Source organism: Aulonocara stuartgranti (assembly GCF_965226115.1).
Source record: "Aulonocara stuartgranti genome assembly, chromosome: 9".
Classification (NCBI taxonomy): Eukaryota; Metazoa; Chordata; class Actinopteri; order Cichliformes; family Cichlidae; genus Aulonocara; species Aulonocara stuartgranti.
In genome coordinates, this window is record NC_138960.1 from 29,548,190 (window position 1) to 29,568,640 (window position 20,451).

The 20,451-nt window shown below is 41.2% G+C and overlaps 2 protein-coding genes across 3 annotated transcripts in view; both read right to left on the reverse strand.

The window, feature by feature from the left end:
* zfhx4 (zinc finger homeobox 4) overlaps nucleotides 1-20,451 on the reverse strand; it is a 172,199-nt gene that overhangs the window by 130,344 nt on the left and 21,404 nt on the right. The gene's annotated exons all lie outside the window — the stretch shown is intronic.
* Nucleotides 11,453-20,451, reverse strand: part of LOC309714961 (uncharacterized protein) — a 159,161-nt gene continuing 150,162 nt past the window's right edge. The window contains exons 5-6 of one of the 2 annotated variants that reach the window (XM_082547728.1): nucleotides 13,313-13,382; nucleotides 11,453-12,729 (exon numbers count right to left, since the gene is read on the reverse strand). In XM_082547728.1, the coding sequence (XP_082403854.1) occupies nucleotides 12,695-12,729; nucleotides 13,313-13,382 (105 nt within the window). In that variant the 3' untranslated portion in view covers nucleotides 11,453-12,694. Of the gene's footprint in view, nucleotides 12,730-13,287; nucleotides 13,383-20,451 lie in introns of both variants that reach the window. The other variant, XM_082547727.1, reaches the window with a different exon arrangement.

The window sequence follows — 20,451 nt, forward strand, 5'->3', positions numbered from 1 at the left end:
ATCATATGAAGTAGTAATCATCTGCACCACATGACAGCTTCTTTAAATGTTAAGGTTGACTTTTTGGATACTTAAATGCGACACTGGTTTACCCTAAAGACCATTGGAAGGACTGTCAGGGTGGGTATGCTGTCTACAGATAAGGGGCTAAATTGGACAGACGATGGAGGCAGAAGCAGAAAGACAACAGGATCATCCTAAAGAACAAAGTGCTTTGGAGTGTACAGCTTTTCTACTGGTTAGTTCACTCCTGTGTTGAATTCTAAGCATTATTTCTTTTGGTTTAAATAGCTTACATCTACAGCTATGGCCACTTTAGAAACACACACATCTTTGGACTGCTGGAGAAGTTTCAGAGGAAAACCCATGCAGGTGCAGGTGCTCCCCACCACTAACACACCGTACACAGTAAACTAGCCACAGCCTCACACTGAGCTGAGTTTCTCTTGACAAAAAGAAGTGACTTAGTTCCCACAGAGCGTGTTGTTTTACAATATATGTAAGCATAGTACATAAACAGAGTTTGTACCTGCTCTTTAGATCAGAGCTAACACCCACACTTCCACCTCAAAGACCAAGTCAAGACCCAAAGGCCCCAGTCTCGTAAAGGCAAACACCCAGTTTGCACTATGTTGCCTGTTTTATCCACATTCTGTCATCTTTGTTTCTCTTATTGTTCTGTTCCTGCGCTGTTTTCATTCTTAATAAAAGTGTGTTGATGCGTCACAAAGGAACACGCTGTGTACATGCGAACACGGGTGTCTGCACCTGTTTGCGCATACGGCAGAAATGTCACAAGACAGACAGAAAGACACAGCAAGACAGAGTAAGCAAAGGTCATGCTTAGCCCTCGAAATCTCATTTCCAACGGCCAAATCTGATCAGCGCTTCAGATGTGGACACAGGGCTGGAAAAAGGAGGAAGTCAGAGAAAAGGAGGTGGACTAGGAGATATAAGCGAGGCAAGATCCAGGTTGCATGTTTGTTGCTTATCTTAAGCGCTAATGACGGAGAACAAAGAGAAATCCCGTCACAATCAGCTTTCCGTGAAACGCTGTTGACGCTCATTTGGGAAATGAAATGATAAAATGACAGGGTGACATATTTCCCTTTGTTTCTCCCTTTGCTTCTGAACATGAGGGCAAAGGTGGAAAAACTGCTGGAAGTGCAAGTGAGCTGAATTAACTGAGCTTCCATGTTTATTCTGTGCTGAGTACACAGTAGGTCATTCACTCGCGCAATCAGTGCAACTTTAATAGACATATAAAAGTGGGACGCTCAAATAGAAAACACAAAAAAAGGAATTTTAAAAAAAGGAAGTGGAAGTTATTGAAGGCGCGATTCTATCCGCTGTCAATACTGATAGTGTTATCGGCGTGACAATGAAGAGTAAGCTTTGGCAGAGCCTTCTTTATTTCACTTCTAACATCAGCACTATATAATCCCTATTTGTGGATCATGACACACCTGTATGTTTGTGCATGTGTGCCCTCCGTGCGTGCGTGTGTGTGTGCACATGATGATTGCATGTTCCTTCTTAGACTCTTTTCTCCCATGCGTCTTGCCTTTTGCAAGGATGAGTTTATGTGTTTGTGCATGGATGTGTTCATTGGTAAGTGCATGATGATTGCATGTTTCCTTTAAAGGCCCGTGTGTGTGTGTGTGTGTCCAGACAGGGTCACCTTGCATCAGTCTCTTAGCGTTTAGAGACCCCCTGCAAGGATAAAAATCATCCTCTGAACTTAATCCAGGCTTATATCCTCTTCATCTCCTAACTCACAAAAAAAACCCAACAAAAAAACCCCCACACATGCACACATACCTGAACCTAACCTAACACACACACACTAATATGCACACACATAAAGATGAGTCCAGAACATATGAGAAAAGAGACCTGCAAAGACCAGGTAAGAGTAAAAACCCCATCACAAACAGCTGAGTTTGCAGCTTTGTCAAAATAGAGAAACTAATCTGTATGCCTACTTCAAAACCTTCCGAAAACCATCACAGTTTGGGGTAATGCTTTAAATGAATGAATGTAGAGGTTGAAGAACCAGCCAACTGGTAAAGCTGCTAGTTTTAACCCCCAGGTGAGCTCTCAGTTCCCAGTTGCTCTCGTGAAACCTGTCCCAGATGAAGACCGTGCTGTACTGGGCAGCTCTCAGGTGAAAATGTGTGACGGCTCATCTGTGAAGCAAAAATAAATAAATAGCCCGCATACACAGCAAACGTCTTTATTTTTTTTAATGAAATATTGAGAAGCTTGCTTTAAAAGTTTTAGTGTTAAAAAAGTAAGACATGAGATTCTTCCTTGATTGAATCAGAAAAACTACATTAATCTGGTAGCTGTGAGAAACAAAACCATAATCAGACAATGAGCTGGGTGCCAGACACACCATTGATTTCAAACTATCTCGCTAAGCAGCCTCAGAGGCACAAACCATATCCACCTTATGGTATTGACCCTGGCTCTAACAAATATGCTTATATTTATATTGCCTTTCTGACTGAGACAATGTACAGCCTCTCTTTGGATGGATATTGGATCATACACACATGCTTACCTCCAAATTCAATATTCATTCTCCCGCACTTGTGCTTTATCTTTGGAGTAAATATTTATGTGCTGGGGAAAAAAAAGAAAGAAGAAAAATAATACTAATAAAAAAATAATCTCGCAAAACTAAATCGCCTTGCATCAAAAATCAATGATAAAATGGGAGCACGAGCTCTGTTTTCTAGGTCACATTTGAATATTTCTTTTAGAGCTATTGATTTGTTTTGTGTGACCTACCAAGGCCCATTCTTTGCAATTAAAAAAGAGAGAGGGTGTGACTGTGGCGTGGAAGCTCTCTCGGTCGTGTGGCAGTCCCGGTTGGTGTGTATGTGTGTGTGATAAGAGTATAAATTGGTGTGTTTCTGTGTGCTTAATGAATAAGAGGCAGTTATGATGAAGAGGGGGTGGAATTGGACCTTAAGGAAGATTTATATTGTGTGTTTGTTGCAGTGGATTACCTTCATTTTGCCATATTGAGTGCACCCTATAGTCCAGGCTTTGTCTCACTACCCAGAGGCCTTTATTTTAGTCGTGCAGGTCACACAAGCAGCCAAATGATTCCATGCTCATGATGTGATCTTGTGTGTGTGTTTGTAAAAAAGGGAAAAGAAGGTTTCTGAAGACTTGAGTTGTAAACTTTGAAATGGATTATATATAAAGGGTCATTTTGCACACTTTCAGAAGAATACTTGCTTCTGGTTTTAGATATTACATTTTACCCTGTATTCATTTAGGTGCGTCCATACTCTGACTGATGAAATCTGCCAACTTGGAGAACAGAACTGAAGAAGTATAGTGCACAGCTTGGTGTCATGTTGCCATGAAAAAAGATCTCTGTGTGTGGATTGCTAAAACAAAAATAAACTGTTACTTCTTTGTTGCAACCAAAAGCACTTGCTTTTACTGTAGATTCATATTTCATGACTTTAAATAAGTGTATTTGGCTTTTAGACACGCGCGTGAACCGTTGTATTTGTCCAGCTGGACCATACGAATGTCAGCTAAATGTTGAAGCTGTAAAACGCAACATGTCTTCCGTGAATGCGGTTTGTGTGGCCTTCCTTTGTGTGCGTCCCATGTCCTTCTGTCCTTTAGCCCCGGTGTCATCCTCCTCCCCTGTCTCCGAGCCATCCCGGCCTGTTTGAAGTGGCTATTAGCCAGAAATCAAAGCCTGCCATCAAGCCCATCTCAGCCCCGTGCCCTTTTAGAATATTCACCAACGGTCTCCTGGCCTTTTGTGAGCCCCCTGGAATAAAAATAATCAAAATCAGAATGGACCTTCATGTGCAATAATACTCTGTCTACTCTTATGGCCTCCACTGTCAATGCCATTTATAATTCATGCACCCATACTGATGGGTCCGGGGCACGTTCAAGAGGTCCGCTCCTCACTGTTCCACCACTGTTCATCAATAGCTGCCAGCCAGGTAGGGGACTTTATTATTGAACAGTGGCCATGCCAGTTTGACGCAAACACTGTTCTATAATTATTAGAACTTCAAAAACTTTACACTCTCTCTCCATCTCTGCAAACTCCCTCTCTGTTTGAGATGGCCTCCCTCTCCCTCTCTTCTTTCTGTTGTTAATTTAAACACTGGCGCTTTCATCCCTCCCCATAGGTGTCTGTTTTACAATAAAAGGTCATCCTCATTTGTCCAGAGATACAAAAGGGACCACCGTCGGGGCTGAGGTCAGACAATCAGACAGACAGATAAATAGACCGACGGACAGAGCGATTGCTGGCGCTACAGGCTAGCGCTCAGGATGCAGGAGAGAGGAGTAGGGAAAGCGAGATAAGGAGGTAAGATAGATTGAGAGACAGTGAGGGGAAAGCCAGGGAAAAGGTGGAAGGAGGGAGAAAGCGAGAGATGGGAAAGATGGAGGGAGTTGTAGTCGCTGGCAATGGGGCGGGTGGGCAAGACCGAGGACAGATAACTAATCATGCCATCACCTCCAGTCTTCATGCTTCTCTCTACTCCTTCTTCACCTCTTCTCTGCTCCTTCTTCGAGGATGATTGACGAGGGCACGGTGGACTGAGGTTGTCCCAGTCCCCAGATTAGAAAGCCCTCAAACAAATGAAGCCTGGAAATGCTGCCCTAGGGAGCCGGGAGCCACACGTAGACAGACAGGACACACACTCTGGCTTAAAGAGACATGAAGATAAGGGAAGGGGGGAACCAGAGAGGAAGAGCGAGGGAGAGATAGCAAATGACATGTTTCTTGGGTTTTTAAGGGTATACAGTATGAGGGGAGACAGGAGCTGGAGTAAAGGGAAAAGGGATAAGTTTAAGACAAGTTTAAGATTCTAACAAAGAATGAGAGTGGGAAAAACAGAAAGTCAGAAAGAGTGCAAGAGACAGAGACAATAATAGGTGAGTAAGGGAGAAAGCGTGAAGTCACTTTAATTAGGTAACCTGCAGAGAGGGAAGAAACCGAGAAGCTGAGCACGGAGAATAGAAAAAAACACCAGAAAAAAAGTGATGGAGGAGAGGAAAGGAGAGATGACAGAGTAGGAAAAAAAGGACTCCCAACCATTCCTTTGCACACCTGTTCTCATCTTTCCGAGATTACCAACTGCAGATTGTTCTACTTATGCTCCTCTGCAGATCTGATATGGTACATTTATCAAAAACTGAACATCACACCCTGTTCCCTTTTGCCAACCCTCCAGTGCATACACACACACACACACACACACACACACACACACACACACACACACACACACACACAGCAGCCTCGCCTTCTACCTCTTGAAAAACGATCATCCTCAACCCTGGACCTATTGTTTAAGATTCAAGCATTAGTGGGGGAAAAAAGGCAAAAAAGGGGCTGTTGGGGGGGGGTTGATATATGACCAGATAGTAAGAAAAAGTTTGATTTTATAGATGTCACGTGACCCTAGAATGAGTGACCTCCATTTTCCCAAATGGCGCAGGTCCAGGGTTTTAATGGAGTCTCCGCGAGCCATATATCAGTGCAGCTTGTCTCGTAAAGCTCTCCTCAGGCCGACCTCACAAACCACCTCCACCTTTATTGTGACACATAGGGAGGTTTTCACGAGCAGAAAATAGATGTATTAACAGGGAATGATTTTAATATAGTCTGTAGGTGGGGGACAAAAAAAATCACACAGGAGGAAGGTATTGGAGGATTCTGTTGTTTTTGTGTGTGGCATATATATATATTATTTTTCGCTCAACAGTTTTTTCTTTCTTCATTCCTCCTCCTCTGTCTTCAGTCTCTGTTTCCTCGCGTCCTTCCTCTCTCCCACCTCTTCTTCCTATGTCTGTAGAGTGTCACGATATTACAGCCAACATGACACTTTTTAAAGTTTTGCGAGGAGGCTGACAGAGCACAGAGGAGATTAATCTAGCTGCCTGCCATAGCACCTGTCCCTCTCCTCTTTCTTTCCTGTTAAAAATAACACAGAAGACTACAAAAGGGTGGCTGTATAGTCCGTGTTTTCCTGGCTATAGGCAGTTGAAACATTTTTAAACATTTGTATCAAGAAGATATTTTGAAAAGAAAAATGCCCACAAAGAAAGGAGAGGAGCCGATCCATGGGAACTGGGAGCATACGGAACGTTTTTCTACTCTTAAAAAAAGGGAGAAAAAATCTTGGATAAATGCAAATCGCATAGAAACGAAGTTTAACAGTCTGCGCCCTGTTGGTGATTTTGTTTTTTCTGGCTGTTTGTAAAAGGTTATTCAAAACTGTTTACTCCTTCAAGTAAAACCCTAAAGTGTAATTTTCTGAGCGTTCCAAAGTTCGTGGTTGTTCGGAAGCATTTTGTCTCAGGGATTAATAACTGCGATAAGCTTTAAAAGAGACTGGCTGGGTGCACCGAGTGTGGGTATTCTATTCATCTGCGCTGCCCAGTATCAAAGTGCAACCTCCCTCCAAAGAGTCTTTTCCCTGTGATGTATTTTTGCAGCTTTGAACATTTCTTCTCTCTCTCTTTCTCTCTCTTTTTAAAAACAAAATATGTAATCTAATTTTTCTTTGCATCGTGCCATAACAGACCTGAGCACAGGGAAACTATACATTTGAAAACGGAACAGGAGAATGAATACAAATGAAGAAAAAGTTGTGTTGGAGGAACGCTGCAGAGCAGGAGCGGCCGCTGCGGTGTATTGTATCTGAAGTAAATACTGAATGACTAGTGAGGCAGTTTTTTTTAAACACACAGTGGCCCCCAGTCAGAGTCTGCTCTTCATCAGTCAGAAAGGCAGAAATGAGAAATGCATCTGAGCGACGCTTTAAAAGGCAAAGTTCAGTAATTGGGAATGACAGACACACACAAAGCATCCATCACTCATGACCTTTCCATTTCTCTCCCTCTTTTCCTCTTCTCCGGTCTCTCCATTCAGGACAAGGACAAGAAAAGCAAAAAGCAAAAGAAGAAAAGAAAAGCAGATCTTTTAGACAACTGTATTGAATCAGTGTTTCAAAGCCGCATTGTGATGCCATTCACCTGGAATCAGCCTGAAACTGAAATTAAGGAAAAGGAATCGGCTTTTTGTGCATGGGAAGTGGACACAAGTGACGCGGTGCCACATCTATTTAAACTCCTTAATTCTAAATGTCAGCATTCACATTTGCAACTGAAATAACTTTGGGTGGCAAATTTAAAACAAATTTAAGGAGCAAAAACAGTTTATCGTGTGTTTATCGAGCGATCGGTTCGTGGAAGGTTAACTTCTTCACTGCATTTGTCACTAATTTTCCTCCACGGCTACTCTCTTTAGTGCCCTGCCTCTTCTTCTGTCTGCCTTGTTTTATTTCTTTTCATTCTTTGTTCTTTCAACTGCAGCGAAATGACCAGGCCGGGCACCAGAAACATGGCTTCCCTCTGTCTGTCTTAGACACGTGCACGCATGCACACACTTGCAGACACACACACTTCACATCTGGACTAGTGTTTAATTTTATGTCAAAGTCCGGACAGGAAGCACCTGTCTAGTTGAAATCCTGCAAGCAAGAGAAACAGAGCGAGGGAGAGACAGAGAAAAAAAAGGGGGGGAAAGAAAAAAAGAGGGAAAAAAATAGACGGAGAAAAAGAAAAACATTAATCCATCTGTTGTGGAAATACATGTCACAGTCATCACATTAGAAGCAATGTCAACAAACAGAGCGAAACACAAATTGGTTTGGAAAAGGCAAGTCGTCTGAAATTAACACAAATTTCATCCCCTCTAAATGTTATCGTGTCTGTCTTGGTGGGGAGCTGAATGCAGGTCATTCTTTTTCTCCGAGGCTCAGGGGGCTGCTCATAACAGATCTGTAATTACAGAGTAGTAAAACTTCCAGATGTGGGATTATTCGTCCCTTCACATTAACAGATTAAAAGATCACTGTCTGGATCGAGTTACACACCTGCTGTAACGGAGGCCTAGTGACTGGTCAATTAATGTCACAGGATGTTGTTTGTCTAAACCAAGGGTCACTTCTAGATATCAGCTCTTTATAAGCTAATATGATACATACTCAAACTATAAATGCAGATGCCAAACATGTTGTGGAAAAAATGTAGTTATATACAGTATTTATTTTTTAAACGTCCAATAGAAAAGGACATTTAGTAGCAAATTTTTTTAGATGTTTAATAAGTAAACGGTCTAAAAAATATGCAAAAGAACCTCTCTCAATGCAATCTGTTAATACAACAATCTATTTGCTCTTACCTAAGAGCCAGGAAAAAGGGTATATAGAAAAGGTTTACTTTTGGACTAAGAAAGATATGTCTTTGCATCCGTTGCATACTTGCATACTGACTTTGCTCCTCGGTGTAGTAAAAGCTCCATAAAGGTTGCGGAAAAAATGATATTTTCTCCTCTCTATTCGAAAGGTGACAGTGTCACAGTGAGACTCGGGTCTTGTGTGCCAGCGTGTGTTATTAGTGGAGAACATGGCAACATAAGCTGCTAACTCAAATCAGGTTTGTAAAGGCAGTGCCTAAATTAACACGTCTATCATTTCCAAAGCTCAAGTACAGCCTGTAAACTCAAAGCTAATATAGCAATAATAACAGGACAAACAAGGAAAATGGTCCAAAATAATAACCTTTTTGTACTTTTAGTTCCTGACAATAAAATAAGCTTCGTCCAATGACTGTTTACTTTTTTCAGTTGGAATTGGTCTGGTCTTCTGTCTTTAAATGCACAATGACTCTTTCCCTTTGAATTCTTGGGCTTCATCTGAGTTTCTGAGGAAACTGATCAAATTTTAAAAAATAAAAATGAATTAAGTAACATTAAGGACTTTAAGAAGTTTGCAGTGCAGTAAAAACAAGCGCAAAGTGACGGCTTTTAGTATTTTCCCCACTGAAACCCATTTTATATACACGACATAAGTTTGAGTGTAATTATTTCATATTTATTCTTGTTTTTATGTGGCTATAGTACATGTGTAAGATTCATTTTATTTCACTGTTCAGTTTGTTTATTATAAATATCAACTGAAAAAATCAAAAATTGATCACAAGTTTGTAAAAGAAAAAAAAAATCACTTTGACCATCAGATCAATCCATTGATCTTGAAGGAGAGTTCAGGTCTATATGTTGATAATACTCAGCACACCTGTAAGTTCTACGTTGTAAGGCTTTCTTCAGTTCCCCACCAATAAATCATTAAGTTGACCTTGAAGACCCAATTTTACACCCAGGCAAAATTTGATCAGAATTCATTCAAAATTTTGTGAGCTTTTGTGTTTACAGACAGAATGCCTAAAATAACAAAAGTGTGTATATTAATTTCTTTGCATGTAAATTCCTTTTTTTTCTTTCATCACATACGTTTCCTCCAGTACTTGCCCTGCTTTATGTTCACCACTGTGATCCAATGTGGGCCAATTAGTGAAAAGACTCCTTTCCTGTTTCCAGTTGCGATCACTGACACAGGGAGTTGCTGACATTTAAAATTACTTCTAGAAATTTCCAACAAATCTGCCCGTGCCATGTTCTCAGTGTGGGAAACCTGATGTTTATGCTACGATGTCAGAACACATCTGCTAATTGACTTGGTCAGAACTCGGGTTTGTGCTGCAGGTAATATCCCATCACAAGTGAAGAAGCCAGCTGTGGGCCACATATAACCCTGTTCCACTTCAATGTGCAGCCCTAGACTACAAAATTTAGGTGTGCCAAAGTGTGTTAAGCTCAACACGCGCACTCCAGGTGACATCAGGCAGCTGCTACCCTGGGTTAGAAGTCCGTAGATGTTGGAAAGGTTGATGCTGCGTGCATTCGTCACTGGTTTGAGTTTTGTTCTTACAAACATTATTAATAATGGAGAAAGTAAAGTGAATAACTTGTAATCACAACCAAGAACAAAGAAAGAAACAGCCTGCTTGCTAATATCTTCTGTGGTGTTAACAAGTGGGCTGTTTATCAATTGTACTGCAGTCTGCGTGTGATAATGTGTAATGGTGGTGAGCCACAGAGCCACTAAATGACTAATTAATGAGTACATATTGGCAGCAGATACTTTTACTGTAACTATGAGAAATGCTAGTGGAAAGAAATGTTCCCAGCTACACAGTCACAGAGTCCTATCGGCAGCACAAGGACCGAGGACCGCATTAGACAAAATGAAACTCTATTAAATCTGCTGGTGTTCCCTTACTATTTCAGCTTTTATTTCACTAAAAGATAAATCAATAACGTTATCACATGGATCCAGAGTCTGCCAATGAAGCAACCTATTTCAAGACTAGATCCAAAAAAAGAAATAAAAAGTGGGAGGCAGATATCATTACTTTGGGTTCTTGGTTTTATTTTGACATTAAATTCTGTAAATTATTATTATGCCTGTTATTCTAACAACCTTGTTCGCCTACCTCAAGATCAGACTGTGACATCTTAAATTTTGCAAGATGACTTAAGACTCAGGAGAACATGCGAGAACTTGTTGAATCCAGCTGTTGATTGTACGCGTAGGTGTAGTGCAAGCAATAGGGGTATGAACAAGACAGCTTCTTTCCCTTAAGTCTGTAAAAGTAAGTCTTGACTTCTCAGTGCAACATTTTATATATATATATATATATATATATATATATATATATATATATATATGTATTTATATATATATATATATTTATTTATTTATTTATTTATTTAATTTTTTATTTTTTTGCATCATTGTTACATTATAGCTTGTTGAGGTTTCTCCGGTTTCGTTTGGAACGAAGCCCTTTCATTCACATTTTCAGGACTGTTTTTGTAATATGCGGCATTGTACTCTGCTGCAGCTGTGATATCAAGGGCCGGATAAAATTGTAAAAGAAAAAATAAAGAAGCAATGGGACTACAGACACATCAGCAAGATCCTCCAAGTATGCCTGAGCAGCAGCCAGGGCTGTTATGCATGGCTGCAACTGCTTATAGCATCCACAGTGAACCCTCCAAAAAAAAAAAAAAAAAACCCAAAACATACATACCTAAATAAAAGCAAATATGAAGGCTAATGCAATTTAGTGCATAAACAATTGTTTACTAGACAGATTATGAATGTTAAATTGTACATTTTAATATTAGTTTTTGTGTATCGCTGTGAACAGGGGAAGAAATCGTAATAAGAAATGCAAGCCCTGTGAAATTGTGTTTTTTTTTTAAGTTAAATTCTATCACCTTATTTTTCATCTCCACCTCTCTGTATCAGGGTTGTCCTGCTCAAAGCAAAACATAAAATCATCCACACGTGATCTGAAGTATGAGTGGGTGTGCGCACATTCTCACCTCTTTATAAATATCAGCTAATGTGTGAGAACAGGCCTTTGCACATACACATCGTCCATACACCCGGTCCCGGGAGCTCGTGCAGCAATAACAAAAACAGGATGCCAAGTAACAAAACAGACCCAGACTCTCTCAGTTATCTCATTAGTTTATTTTACTGATTTAAGATTAAGTTCTCCATTATTGTGTTTACAATTTACCGTTCTATTTTTAACCTTATCTTGTCCAGGACTCATTCAAAACCACACTGGAAGCAGAGCTCTATCAGGTTAAATGACAAGAAGAATTACAAGACAACAAGGTTTAGAAAACGGCTCCACAAACACAGCATTAGGGAGATGATATTAAAATAGCCCAGAGAGTTGCAAAAGACAGACAGAGGCAGTAACAACCATGGCCAGTCCCCTCTTTCTTTCTTCCTTTTTTTAAAATTTCCCTTCCTTTCGTCTCCTTCAAGGTCAATCGTCAGAGTGAGGCTGCATGTCACCGCTGCTTTGTCTATTCAGATAAAATTGCTGCATTCATTGTATGTCAGATAAACCTCAGAAAAAAAGGAGAGAGGAGGGTATAGTCAGAGAGAGAGAGGGAGAAGGTGGCATGGAAGAAAGAAAAAGAAGGGGAGGGGAAAAAAAACAACACCCTGTATCGTGACATCCTCCAGCCTGGCCTGTTTTTATCTGACAAATTTAAGCGTTCACTCTCTCCTCTCCTCTTCCCTTCACATTTTCTCCTCACCTTATCTACTGTCTCAGCACTGCATCACTTGCCATTTTAGAATAATGTCCTCCCATGTCTATAATGACATTGCCTTTGTGCCTCAGATTACCTTGGGATTTTCAGTCACCCCCCATCCCAGCCTCCCCAGCACACATGGATGCTGGAATAAAGATACAGACGCACACACAAACTGTCGAAGAAAATCTACCTCAAAAAGGAGGCTAACCGAATGAGGATGTCATTAACTAGCACATCTCCTAATAAAACCAGAGTTGTAACTGATAATGGTAACAAAAATGCTATTTCTGAGTGCAATTGTGCACTGTCATTGATTATTAGAGATGCAGTTGTTGCTAAATTTTGTTCTGTAGTGAAAAGCTTTAGATATTTCACAGTGTACACCTCAGACTTCAACTTCTACGTTAGTCTGAATGTTTAAGGCGGTTCTTGTCTACCTGACTTGTAGATATTGTGTGCACTTCACTTCATATACACCAATTAGCCATTATAACATTAAAACTTGATGTTGTGTAGGTTCCCCTCTTGCAGCCAAAACATCACTGACTTGTTGGGGCATGCACACACGACCTTTGAGGTTGACCTGTGGTATCAGGGATTGGAATAGCGGTAGCGATTCCTTTGGGTCCTTGTGGGTTGGAGAGGTTGCGAGGTGCAGCTTCAATGAATCAGACTTATGAATGCCTGATCGGGATCTGCAGAGTATAAAGGATAAGGTCCTTTTTGTTGTGTTCCTTGAACTATTCCCAAGCATTCTGTGTCATGGCGGGATTTCCTATTCCGCCTTTACAGTATTAGGAGAGGTTGTGTTGTGGCTGATTGGAGTATAAAGCCTAATAAAACTGTTTAGAAGCTGATATTAAACAGTACAGCAACTTCCTGGTATAAAATAGTTATGTTGCAGATCAAATATCATCTTTCAGGTGAATACATAAAACAGAAAATTATTAAAAATGGCAAAATTGCCATAAAAATTATTCAGTTCCTAAGCCAGCAATCTTAAACCATATTTACAAAAAGGCTACATATCCAGCTTATATTACACAGCGAATGTTCTTCCTTCCTATTTTCTCCAATAAAGAAATCATATTCCTTCAGGTATCATTAGACATGAAGCAAGTCTTCAGCATGTATTATTTCTGTGCTCTGATGAGCTCCTTAAACTGTGACAGGTCTTTCTCTCCCCTGCCTGGCCATGTCTCTTAATGAGATGGTAATCAGCCAGTCATCAGCAAAGGGACCATGCAGGATACATAATGAGAACATTAGGCTGCATACTGAAAGGACCCCCTGCCGGGTGGAGGATCAATGGTGTGGCCTGATGAAAGGTGGATGATGCAGCTGATGGCTGGGAAGAAAGAAGAAGGGACAGAAAGGCAGAGATCTGTGATGTTGATTGTCCAATACATTATCTACTGTACCAGTCCTTTGACTCTCACAGTCAGAAGTCACGCAGATATATATAACAAAAGGGAGTTGTTGTTGTTGCATATGTCATTTTACACCAATCAATACTACCATGTTATTTTTTTTCCCTTTCAAAATCCTTTTAAATCACTTATCAGACCATTTTGTGTACTTCATTTGGTTTGGATTTGATATATTTATTCAAAAGTTAATTTTAAATCACCAGAGGGGGAAGACACGCAGCAAAGGGCCACTGTACTCCAGTCCTGTGGCACCATGTGGTCACTTGCTCACCCACTGAGTTAAAGTGGCACCCAACCCAAACTATGTGACAAAACATGTAACTAGGTATTTAAGATGAGTGACTGCTAAATACAGTAATAAAACAGATATTTTACATACAATTTCAGGGCCACTTGGCATACAGGCATAACACTAACACGGTTAAAACTTACATTACACTTAATCTTTCTAAGCTTGTGTGGTTTTCCCTACAGCGCTTATGTGTGACATTCACTAAAAGTGTAAGCCAAGCTAAACTGCGCTTGATTGTAAGCTAAGCTACGCCATGGAAATGTATGTCACTTAAATGCATCACTGCTAACAGGTGCCATCAAAACTACGGTCACATTTCTTGGTGCATGCTCAATCATCCAGGTAAGGAAACTCCAGTGGAAGTGGGAGTGTTTTGGGGCAGACAATGTGATTGAACCTAACAGTAAACGGCTAATAACAAACATGTATCTTGCGTATTACATGAATCATCCAATTAAAACACACCCTAACTCTAATATTTTTCTAACTGACAACACTGTAAAATCCACTTCTTTTAAGCGTGTCTCATTGTAATCCTTCACGTTTTGGTTTCTGTCACGCTGTTGCAGATGGCCCATCACATTATCGTCTTCCCCAAAACACTGTTTTGTTTTAGTCAACTTTCATTATGTTCTGTGTGCTTTTGCAGTGTTTTTCTATTTGCTGACGTCTTCTTAAGTTCCAGTGTGTTTCTCTCGGGGCCACTGTTCTGGATGACTGGCTAATTCAAAATATCATCAACATAGGCTTTAACAACACATGATGCTAACAGTCAAAGAGGGAGGAATTACAGTTGTTACATTAAAAGCCTCCAAAGCATAACCCAAACATGTCAAGCTAATTAAAGAAACATTACTGAGAAAACAATAGGACGAATCTTGAATCTAGTCATCTCAAGTCAAAGTGTTTAATTAACTTCACTTCTGTTTACCTTTGCACACCAATTAAATTCATGTAGCAAGTTAGTGACTGCTTAAAATGAGCATGTTCTTACTTGTTTACAATCATATTACAAATATGAAGAAGATTTTATTTTAAGGCACAAACAGGGAAGCTAATTGAAACTTTAGCTGGGAAATGTGATTACACGAAAACAGGGAAATAAAGACTGCAATCAAACAATTAGACATTTAATGGGTGAATAGCAGCAACAGACATCCCGAGCTTATCGAACGCAGTAAAACAATCACTTAGAGCCAGCTGTTTTAATACCTTCAATAAAAACAAGTCTTTCCATTAGCACACATTTGTTTCTTTGATTACATAGCTCTAGTCTAACAGAGTAGAAGGATTAAAAAAATAGCAGACTTTTGGTCATGTTCAGTTTCTAGAACAATCCAGGCACATATGAAGCACCAGAACATGCCAACCCCCAGCTGTGCTGTTCATTATAAAAGCTGCTGTGACAATTCAGATGTGGAGGATGAACTCTTCCACCCAAACTTCCCTTTTCCATATAAGTCATTTGGTAAGGCTTTATGGATTTCACATATGTATATTCTTATTTATGTCCACTCTGTCTTCGATCATCACGCTGAAATGCAGTCCTGGATTGAATCCGGCCATAAAACTGACTGGAGTCACGTTAATTGTCAGACACAGACACAGTTCTGATCATAAATGTTGTACTACATACTGCTGCTTTAAATCACAGGCAAATCTACCCCTCCACCCCCCGCTCTCTGGTGCCTTCCACAGTGATTTGGTCTCAATTTGTAATAAAAAGACCAGCAGAGAAAGCTCTGCCAGTGCGTACAATAGGCTTCCCTTTTGTGTTTTGCATTTTTTTTTCACCTTTTCTCTTGTTGCAGTGACTGACTTTTAATCTAATAAACATTGCATGAGCCCACTGACCAGAACAAAGGCGAAGGGAGAAAAAAAAAAACTTCTTTCTGAACATCTATCAGATCGTTCTTGTTAAAAAGAATGGGGGTTGTAGGGGGTTCCTTAATAGGAACGGGGTAGGATATAAGGTTTCATGCCAAGATCGTAAAATTACTGAAGAATAAAAGCCATTCATTTCACATGACATCACCACCTTCAGAGGATGTAAGCTTCAGCAGCTTCAAACTAAGGACAAAATGTTTCCCTCATAGACTTCACTGCTGCTGTTGTCTGACAAGACATACAACACAGCAGAACAAAGGAGTGGGATTAGCCTCCATGCTTTTGGCTGGAGCTTTTGATGCATGCAATAAAAATATAATATACTTAACAGCATAACTGTCCTGGTACATAGTTTATATATATGATCAGACAGCCACAGACTCTGCTTGGGGCACATTTGAATGGATTTCTTTCTTGGAAGAAGTGGGCATGGTAAAAGTTAACGCAAGCCTCACAGTGACCCTAGTGGTGAAATCACAAAGCAACAGCTTACACAACAGAGATGATAAATAGCTGCTCATCGCCCCACAAACCCGCCTCAGTATACTGCAGCGCACTTCCAGTTAAATACTTGCACTTAAAACATTCCCTCTTATGCATGCTATTAGCGCTGCCCACTAATTTACACTTAAGCGCAAGTTTCCAGTCAGATCACAACCATTATGTTTGTACGGCTGTCATATACTCACCACAGGACCAAGTCAAATCAGTCCTGTATGCTTGACACAAATGATACAGCACTGGAGCATGCTCCAGGGGTACTAATGGTTGGTCTGAGTAGTTCTCAGCCACAATGTCACAGAAAACACATAATTTCCAAGCTGCTCACATGGCAAATCCATGCTACACTCAAAGAGATATACATTTGCTAATGGCAAATGCACTGGCTTACCGAGGTGGACTGGCTATGATGCATAGCTCCTATCAAGCAGTGATTCTCCACATGTGGGAGAGAGAAGGTGGTATGTTTTTAGCGGCTGTTAAATATAAATCGTTGCTGTGCTCTGCAATACACAGTATGCACCATATAGACTCGGAGGAATCATTCCTCCAAGCACCTCTTATTCTGCGACGTATGGAGCTTTAAAGGACAGAGGGCCTTTAATAATTGGCAGTGTTACCGAGAAAGCGCACATCCATCTATTGTATTAGTTTATCTACATAAAACAAACAAGGATGCTACATTCAAAATGCAGTCAGACATTATTAACAAAGTATAAAAGAATAATTTCATTTTTCTCCCTTTCTCAGAGAAATGTGACACATCATCTGAAGCGGTATTGCGTTGCCTGGGGTGAGGGCCCTGCACAGTAGATGGACCGCTGTAATTTCTCATCTATCAAATTATGGTTTATTGTTCAGCACAGTAACCCCAGGCTACACACAACCCTGTGCACTGACAGTTATGAAACATTATATTTCCACTGTCATTGTCCAGGCCCAAGACAAAGCTTAAGAAAGAAAAAGAGAAAGAAAACAAAAAGAAATAAAAACTCCAAAGTAATATTAACACACATCATGTCAACATCTATCTTAAGCAGAGCTTTGATCATAGCCGTTCGAGCCACTGTTGCTATTTCTGGGGCTTGCTAACGACATTAGGTTACTCAAATTGCCATTAGCCACTACTGTATAGGCTTGTTTATTATTGCCATGGTAATGATTTTTCGACCAAATGAAATTTGTCGGCAGGAAATTGTGTTTAATGCCGGTCTAATGAGTCTGCTGTAAATTAGCTGGCATGCCAGCGTGGATGACTAAAAGGCCTTTAAGTAACCTTTGGTCTCTGTTGAGGGTAATTTGATAGTGCCACTGATGATTCACTTAGTGAGACTAAAAGCTATAGGCTTGCATCTCAAGAAGGACATGTGAAACTACTATCGCTCTTAAACTAGAAGCGAATGTGAAAATAATCAAATCGACTTGCCACTGGATGACTTTAAGATGGCAAACGTGAACTCCTGACTGCAGTCAAACCAATTGGGTGTTTTTGTCACCAAGGTCAAGGTCTTGCTACAAAAGTAAAGCACAGTTCAGCTAGACTGGAAGTGTGGAAGGCCAAATAGGCAACTCCAGATGAGTTTACGTGCTCTGGTAGAAAGAGGGAGAAATATGGAAAGGAACAGGCAAAAATCTGCGTTTCTCAGTGAAAGTACAAAGTTACCACAGGTGAGGAGAGCATCATAAATTGGGCGTCATTGGGCATACCTTTTACAGCTGGAAACAAAAATAAACAGAACATTTCAAACAGCAAACCTTTATTTTTATATAATTACTGTTAAAAAGCACATGAATCCCAAGTTGTAAAAATAAGTGTTGCGCATATATTAACGCTTATTTAGCGCAATCTCTTTTTTCGCATCGTCATGCAGGCTGTGATAGGTGAATAATGGGCTCCAAGAGTGGCTGAAAATCCAAGATCTTCCACTCCTGCAACAGTTTGCTGTATAATGTAATAAGACATCACAGACAGGAGAGTGAAATCTCACTGAAGAATCAAAACGGTTCCTTCAAAGTGACACGGAAATCAAAAGGCCATGTGTAAGTATGCGTGCATGCGTGTGTGTGGCACACACGGTGTATATCCTCGGCTATGTGCCAGATCTGGAGTGACGGCTGAGATTTCCAATACATCTGCGTATGCAAAAAAAAAAGAAAAAAGTGTGAATGTGCATGTGCGAGTGCACACACGTCTCTGGCACCCCTGCAGGTCTGTGGAAGCACACATGGGTATTTCATGGTGAAGTTGCTGTGCTTCATCACATGCTTGGCAGCCACACCCCCTGGCATATTCCCCTGAGATCTGATAAGAAGTGTGTGTGTGTGTGTGTGTGTGTGTGTGTGTGTAGGGTCGATTGCTGTGTGTTTTGTGTTTTAATGGTATGACATTCCTCCTTAACGCAGGTGGCCCCGCAATCTGAAAATCCTTCCTCCTTAGACGCTCATCTGTGTTTAGTGCCACCCCCTGCCGCGCCCCCGTGTAACCCCCCATTTCCCAGCGCCTCCCACCGCACCTCGCCCACCCACATCGCCCCTCCTCCTACGGCAACACGTGCCCCCTGTTAGTGCCAACATGCCCTCGTCTTCCCCGCCACCCACCCCCATCTCCCTCCTTTCCCCTCCCTCCACTCCTCACTTTTCCCACGCCCGCCTCTTTCTGTCATCAAGCAGTAGGAGTGGTATCACTGCACGTGCCCCCTTTTTAGTGCCAACAAGCTCCCCTGTGCGCGCCCCCCCCCCAACCGCTTCATATCTTCCATCTTCCCCCCCATCTTGTTTTACCCCCCACTCAGTTCCTGCCCCCCTCCTTCTCACAGTGTTCATCTTATCGCTATGCAAGTGGGGATACCGGACTGTTTTGCATAACGCTGTTTAGTCCTTTGTGATAGGTGGGGCGGCATGCAAATATGCAAGACTGTGATGGGGAAGCATTTTGTAGCGTGATGAGAAAGGGGAGAGGGCGGCATTGCGAATGATGCCGCCGTGTGTGCATTTGCTTGTGTGCGTGTGTGTATATATGTGTTTTTCAACAGATTCTTTGGGTTGTCAGAGCGATGGTGGGTACAGGAGCCAGTGCCATCTGAAACAAAGCCCAGTTGAACAACATGGAATGGAATACCACCCAAGCAGCCATACATTTAACCTGGAGGGATGCTCTCTTCTTCTGTGGCCTTTATTCCATTTAAGGGACATTTTAAAGAAAAGATGATCTTTTTTTCCCTTCTTTTCCCCCAAATTGCATCATTACTGGGTTACTGTAAATCCACATCGCGCAGAATCGGCAAATATCGTCGGCAAATTAAGAAGAAAGCGAACAGGGAAGTTATTTTCGCTTACCCCTCCTCTTCAGCCATATTTTGTCTCTCTCCTACTTATCTGTGGCAGAGAGCCAATGGTTCATTATAATTGGCCGTTGTCATCATGCAGATGACACACAGTCAGCGCTCTGAATATCATTAGCGCCTTTTGCATACCTCCGCTCTTTTTTCATTTTTTCTCCCCTTTCTTCTCGTTCCTTCGTTCCGAGGCTCGTTTCGCGATTCAATATTCCAAAAGGTAATTATCATCCACGGAGCAGCCTATCAATATGCGCAGATAGGCATGATAGGGAATAAAGGTGCATGTCTGATTGTCGTTTTCGCTTTCGTTATTTCCCGTGCAAACGTAGAAGAATCTTCCAGGGTATGGGGGGAGAATAAGGGTGTATTTGTGGATTGCATTTGACTCTCCTTTGCAGTGGAGTCCAATGCATATCTCTGTGGTTACAGACTGTTCTTTGGTCTCCTCCTGCTCTCTCTCTCCCTCTCTCTCTCATTTGCATACATCAGCCTCTCCTTGGGTAGAATAATGGCTCTTAATTCTTCTTTGCAGCTCTTGCCTTCTGATCCATGACAAAAAAGAAAAAAGCCAGCCGCTTAATTTGCATACTCCCCATAATAATGAGGTGTGTGTTGCAAACCGCCTAATTACCAAGTCCTCCAGTCACTCTCTCTCTCTCTCTCTCTCCTCCTGCAGCCTTTGCTTTTAACCCTCGTTCGCCCATTCGCCATCTCTTCATCTCCATAGAAAACCATTGTCGCATTCAGCATTAATTCGTCTGGAGTGACACGAAGAAACAATAGAGAAACAAGAAGAAGAAAGAAAAAAAGCGAAGCATATTGCAGTGACGAGCGGTTCGTTCGTTCGCCTTCGTTTATTCCACTGTCTGTGTTTATTGGCTAATTTGCGGCTCCTCACGCTCGCGGCGACTCTCCTTAAGCTACCCTCTTTATCTTTGCCTTTGAAATTTACAAAATCTTACAAGAAAT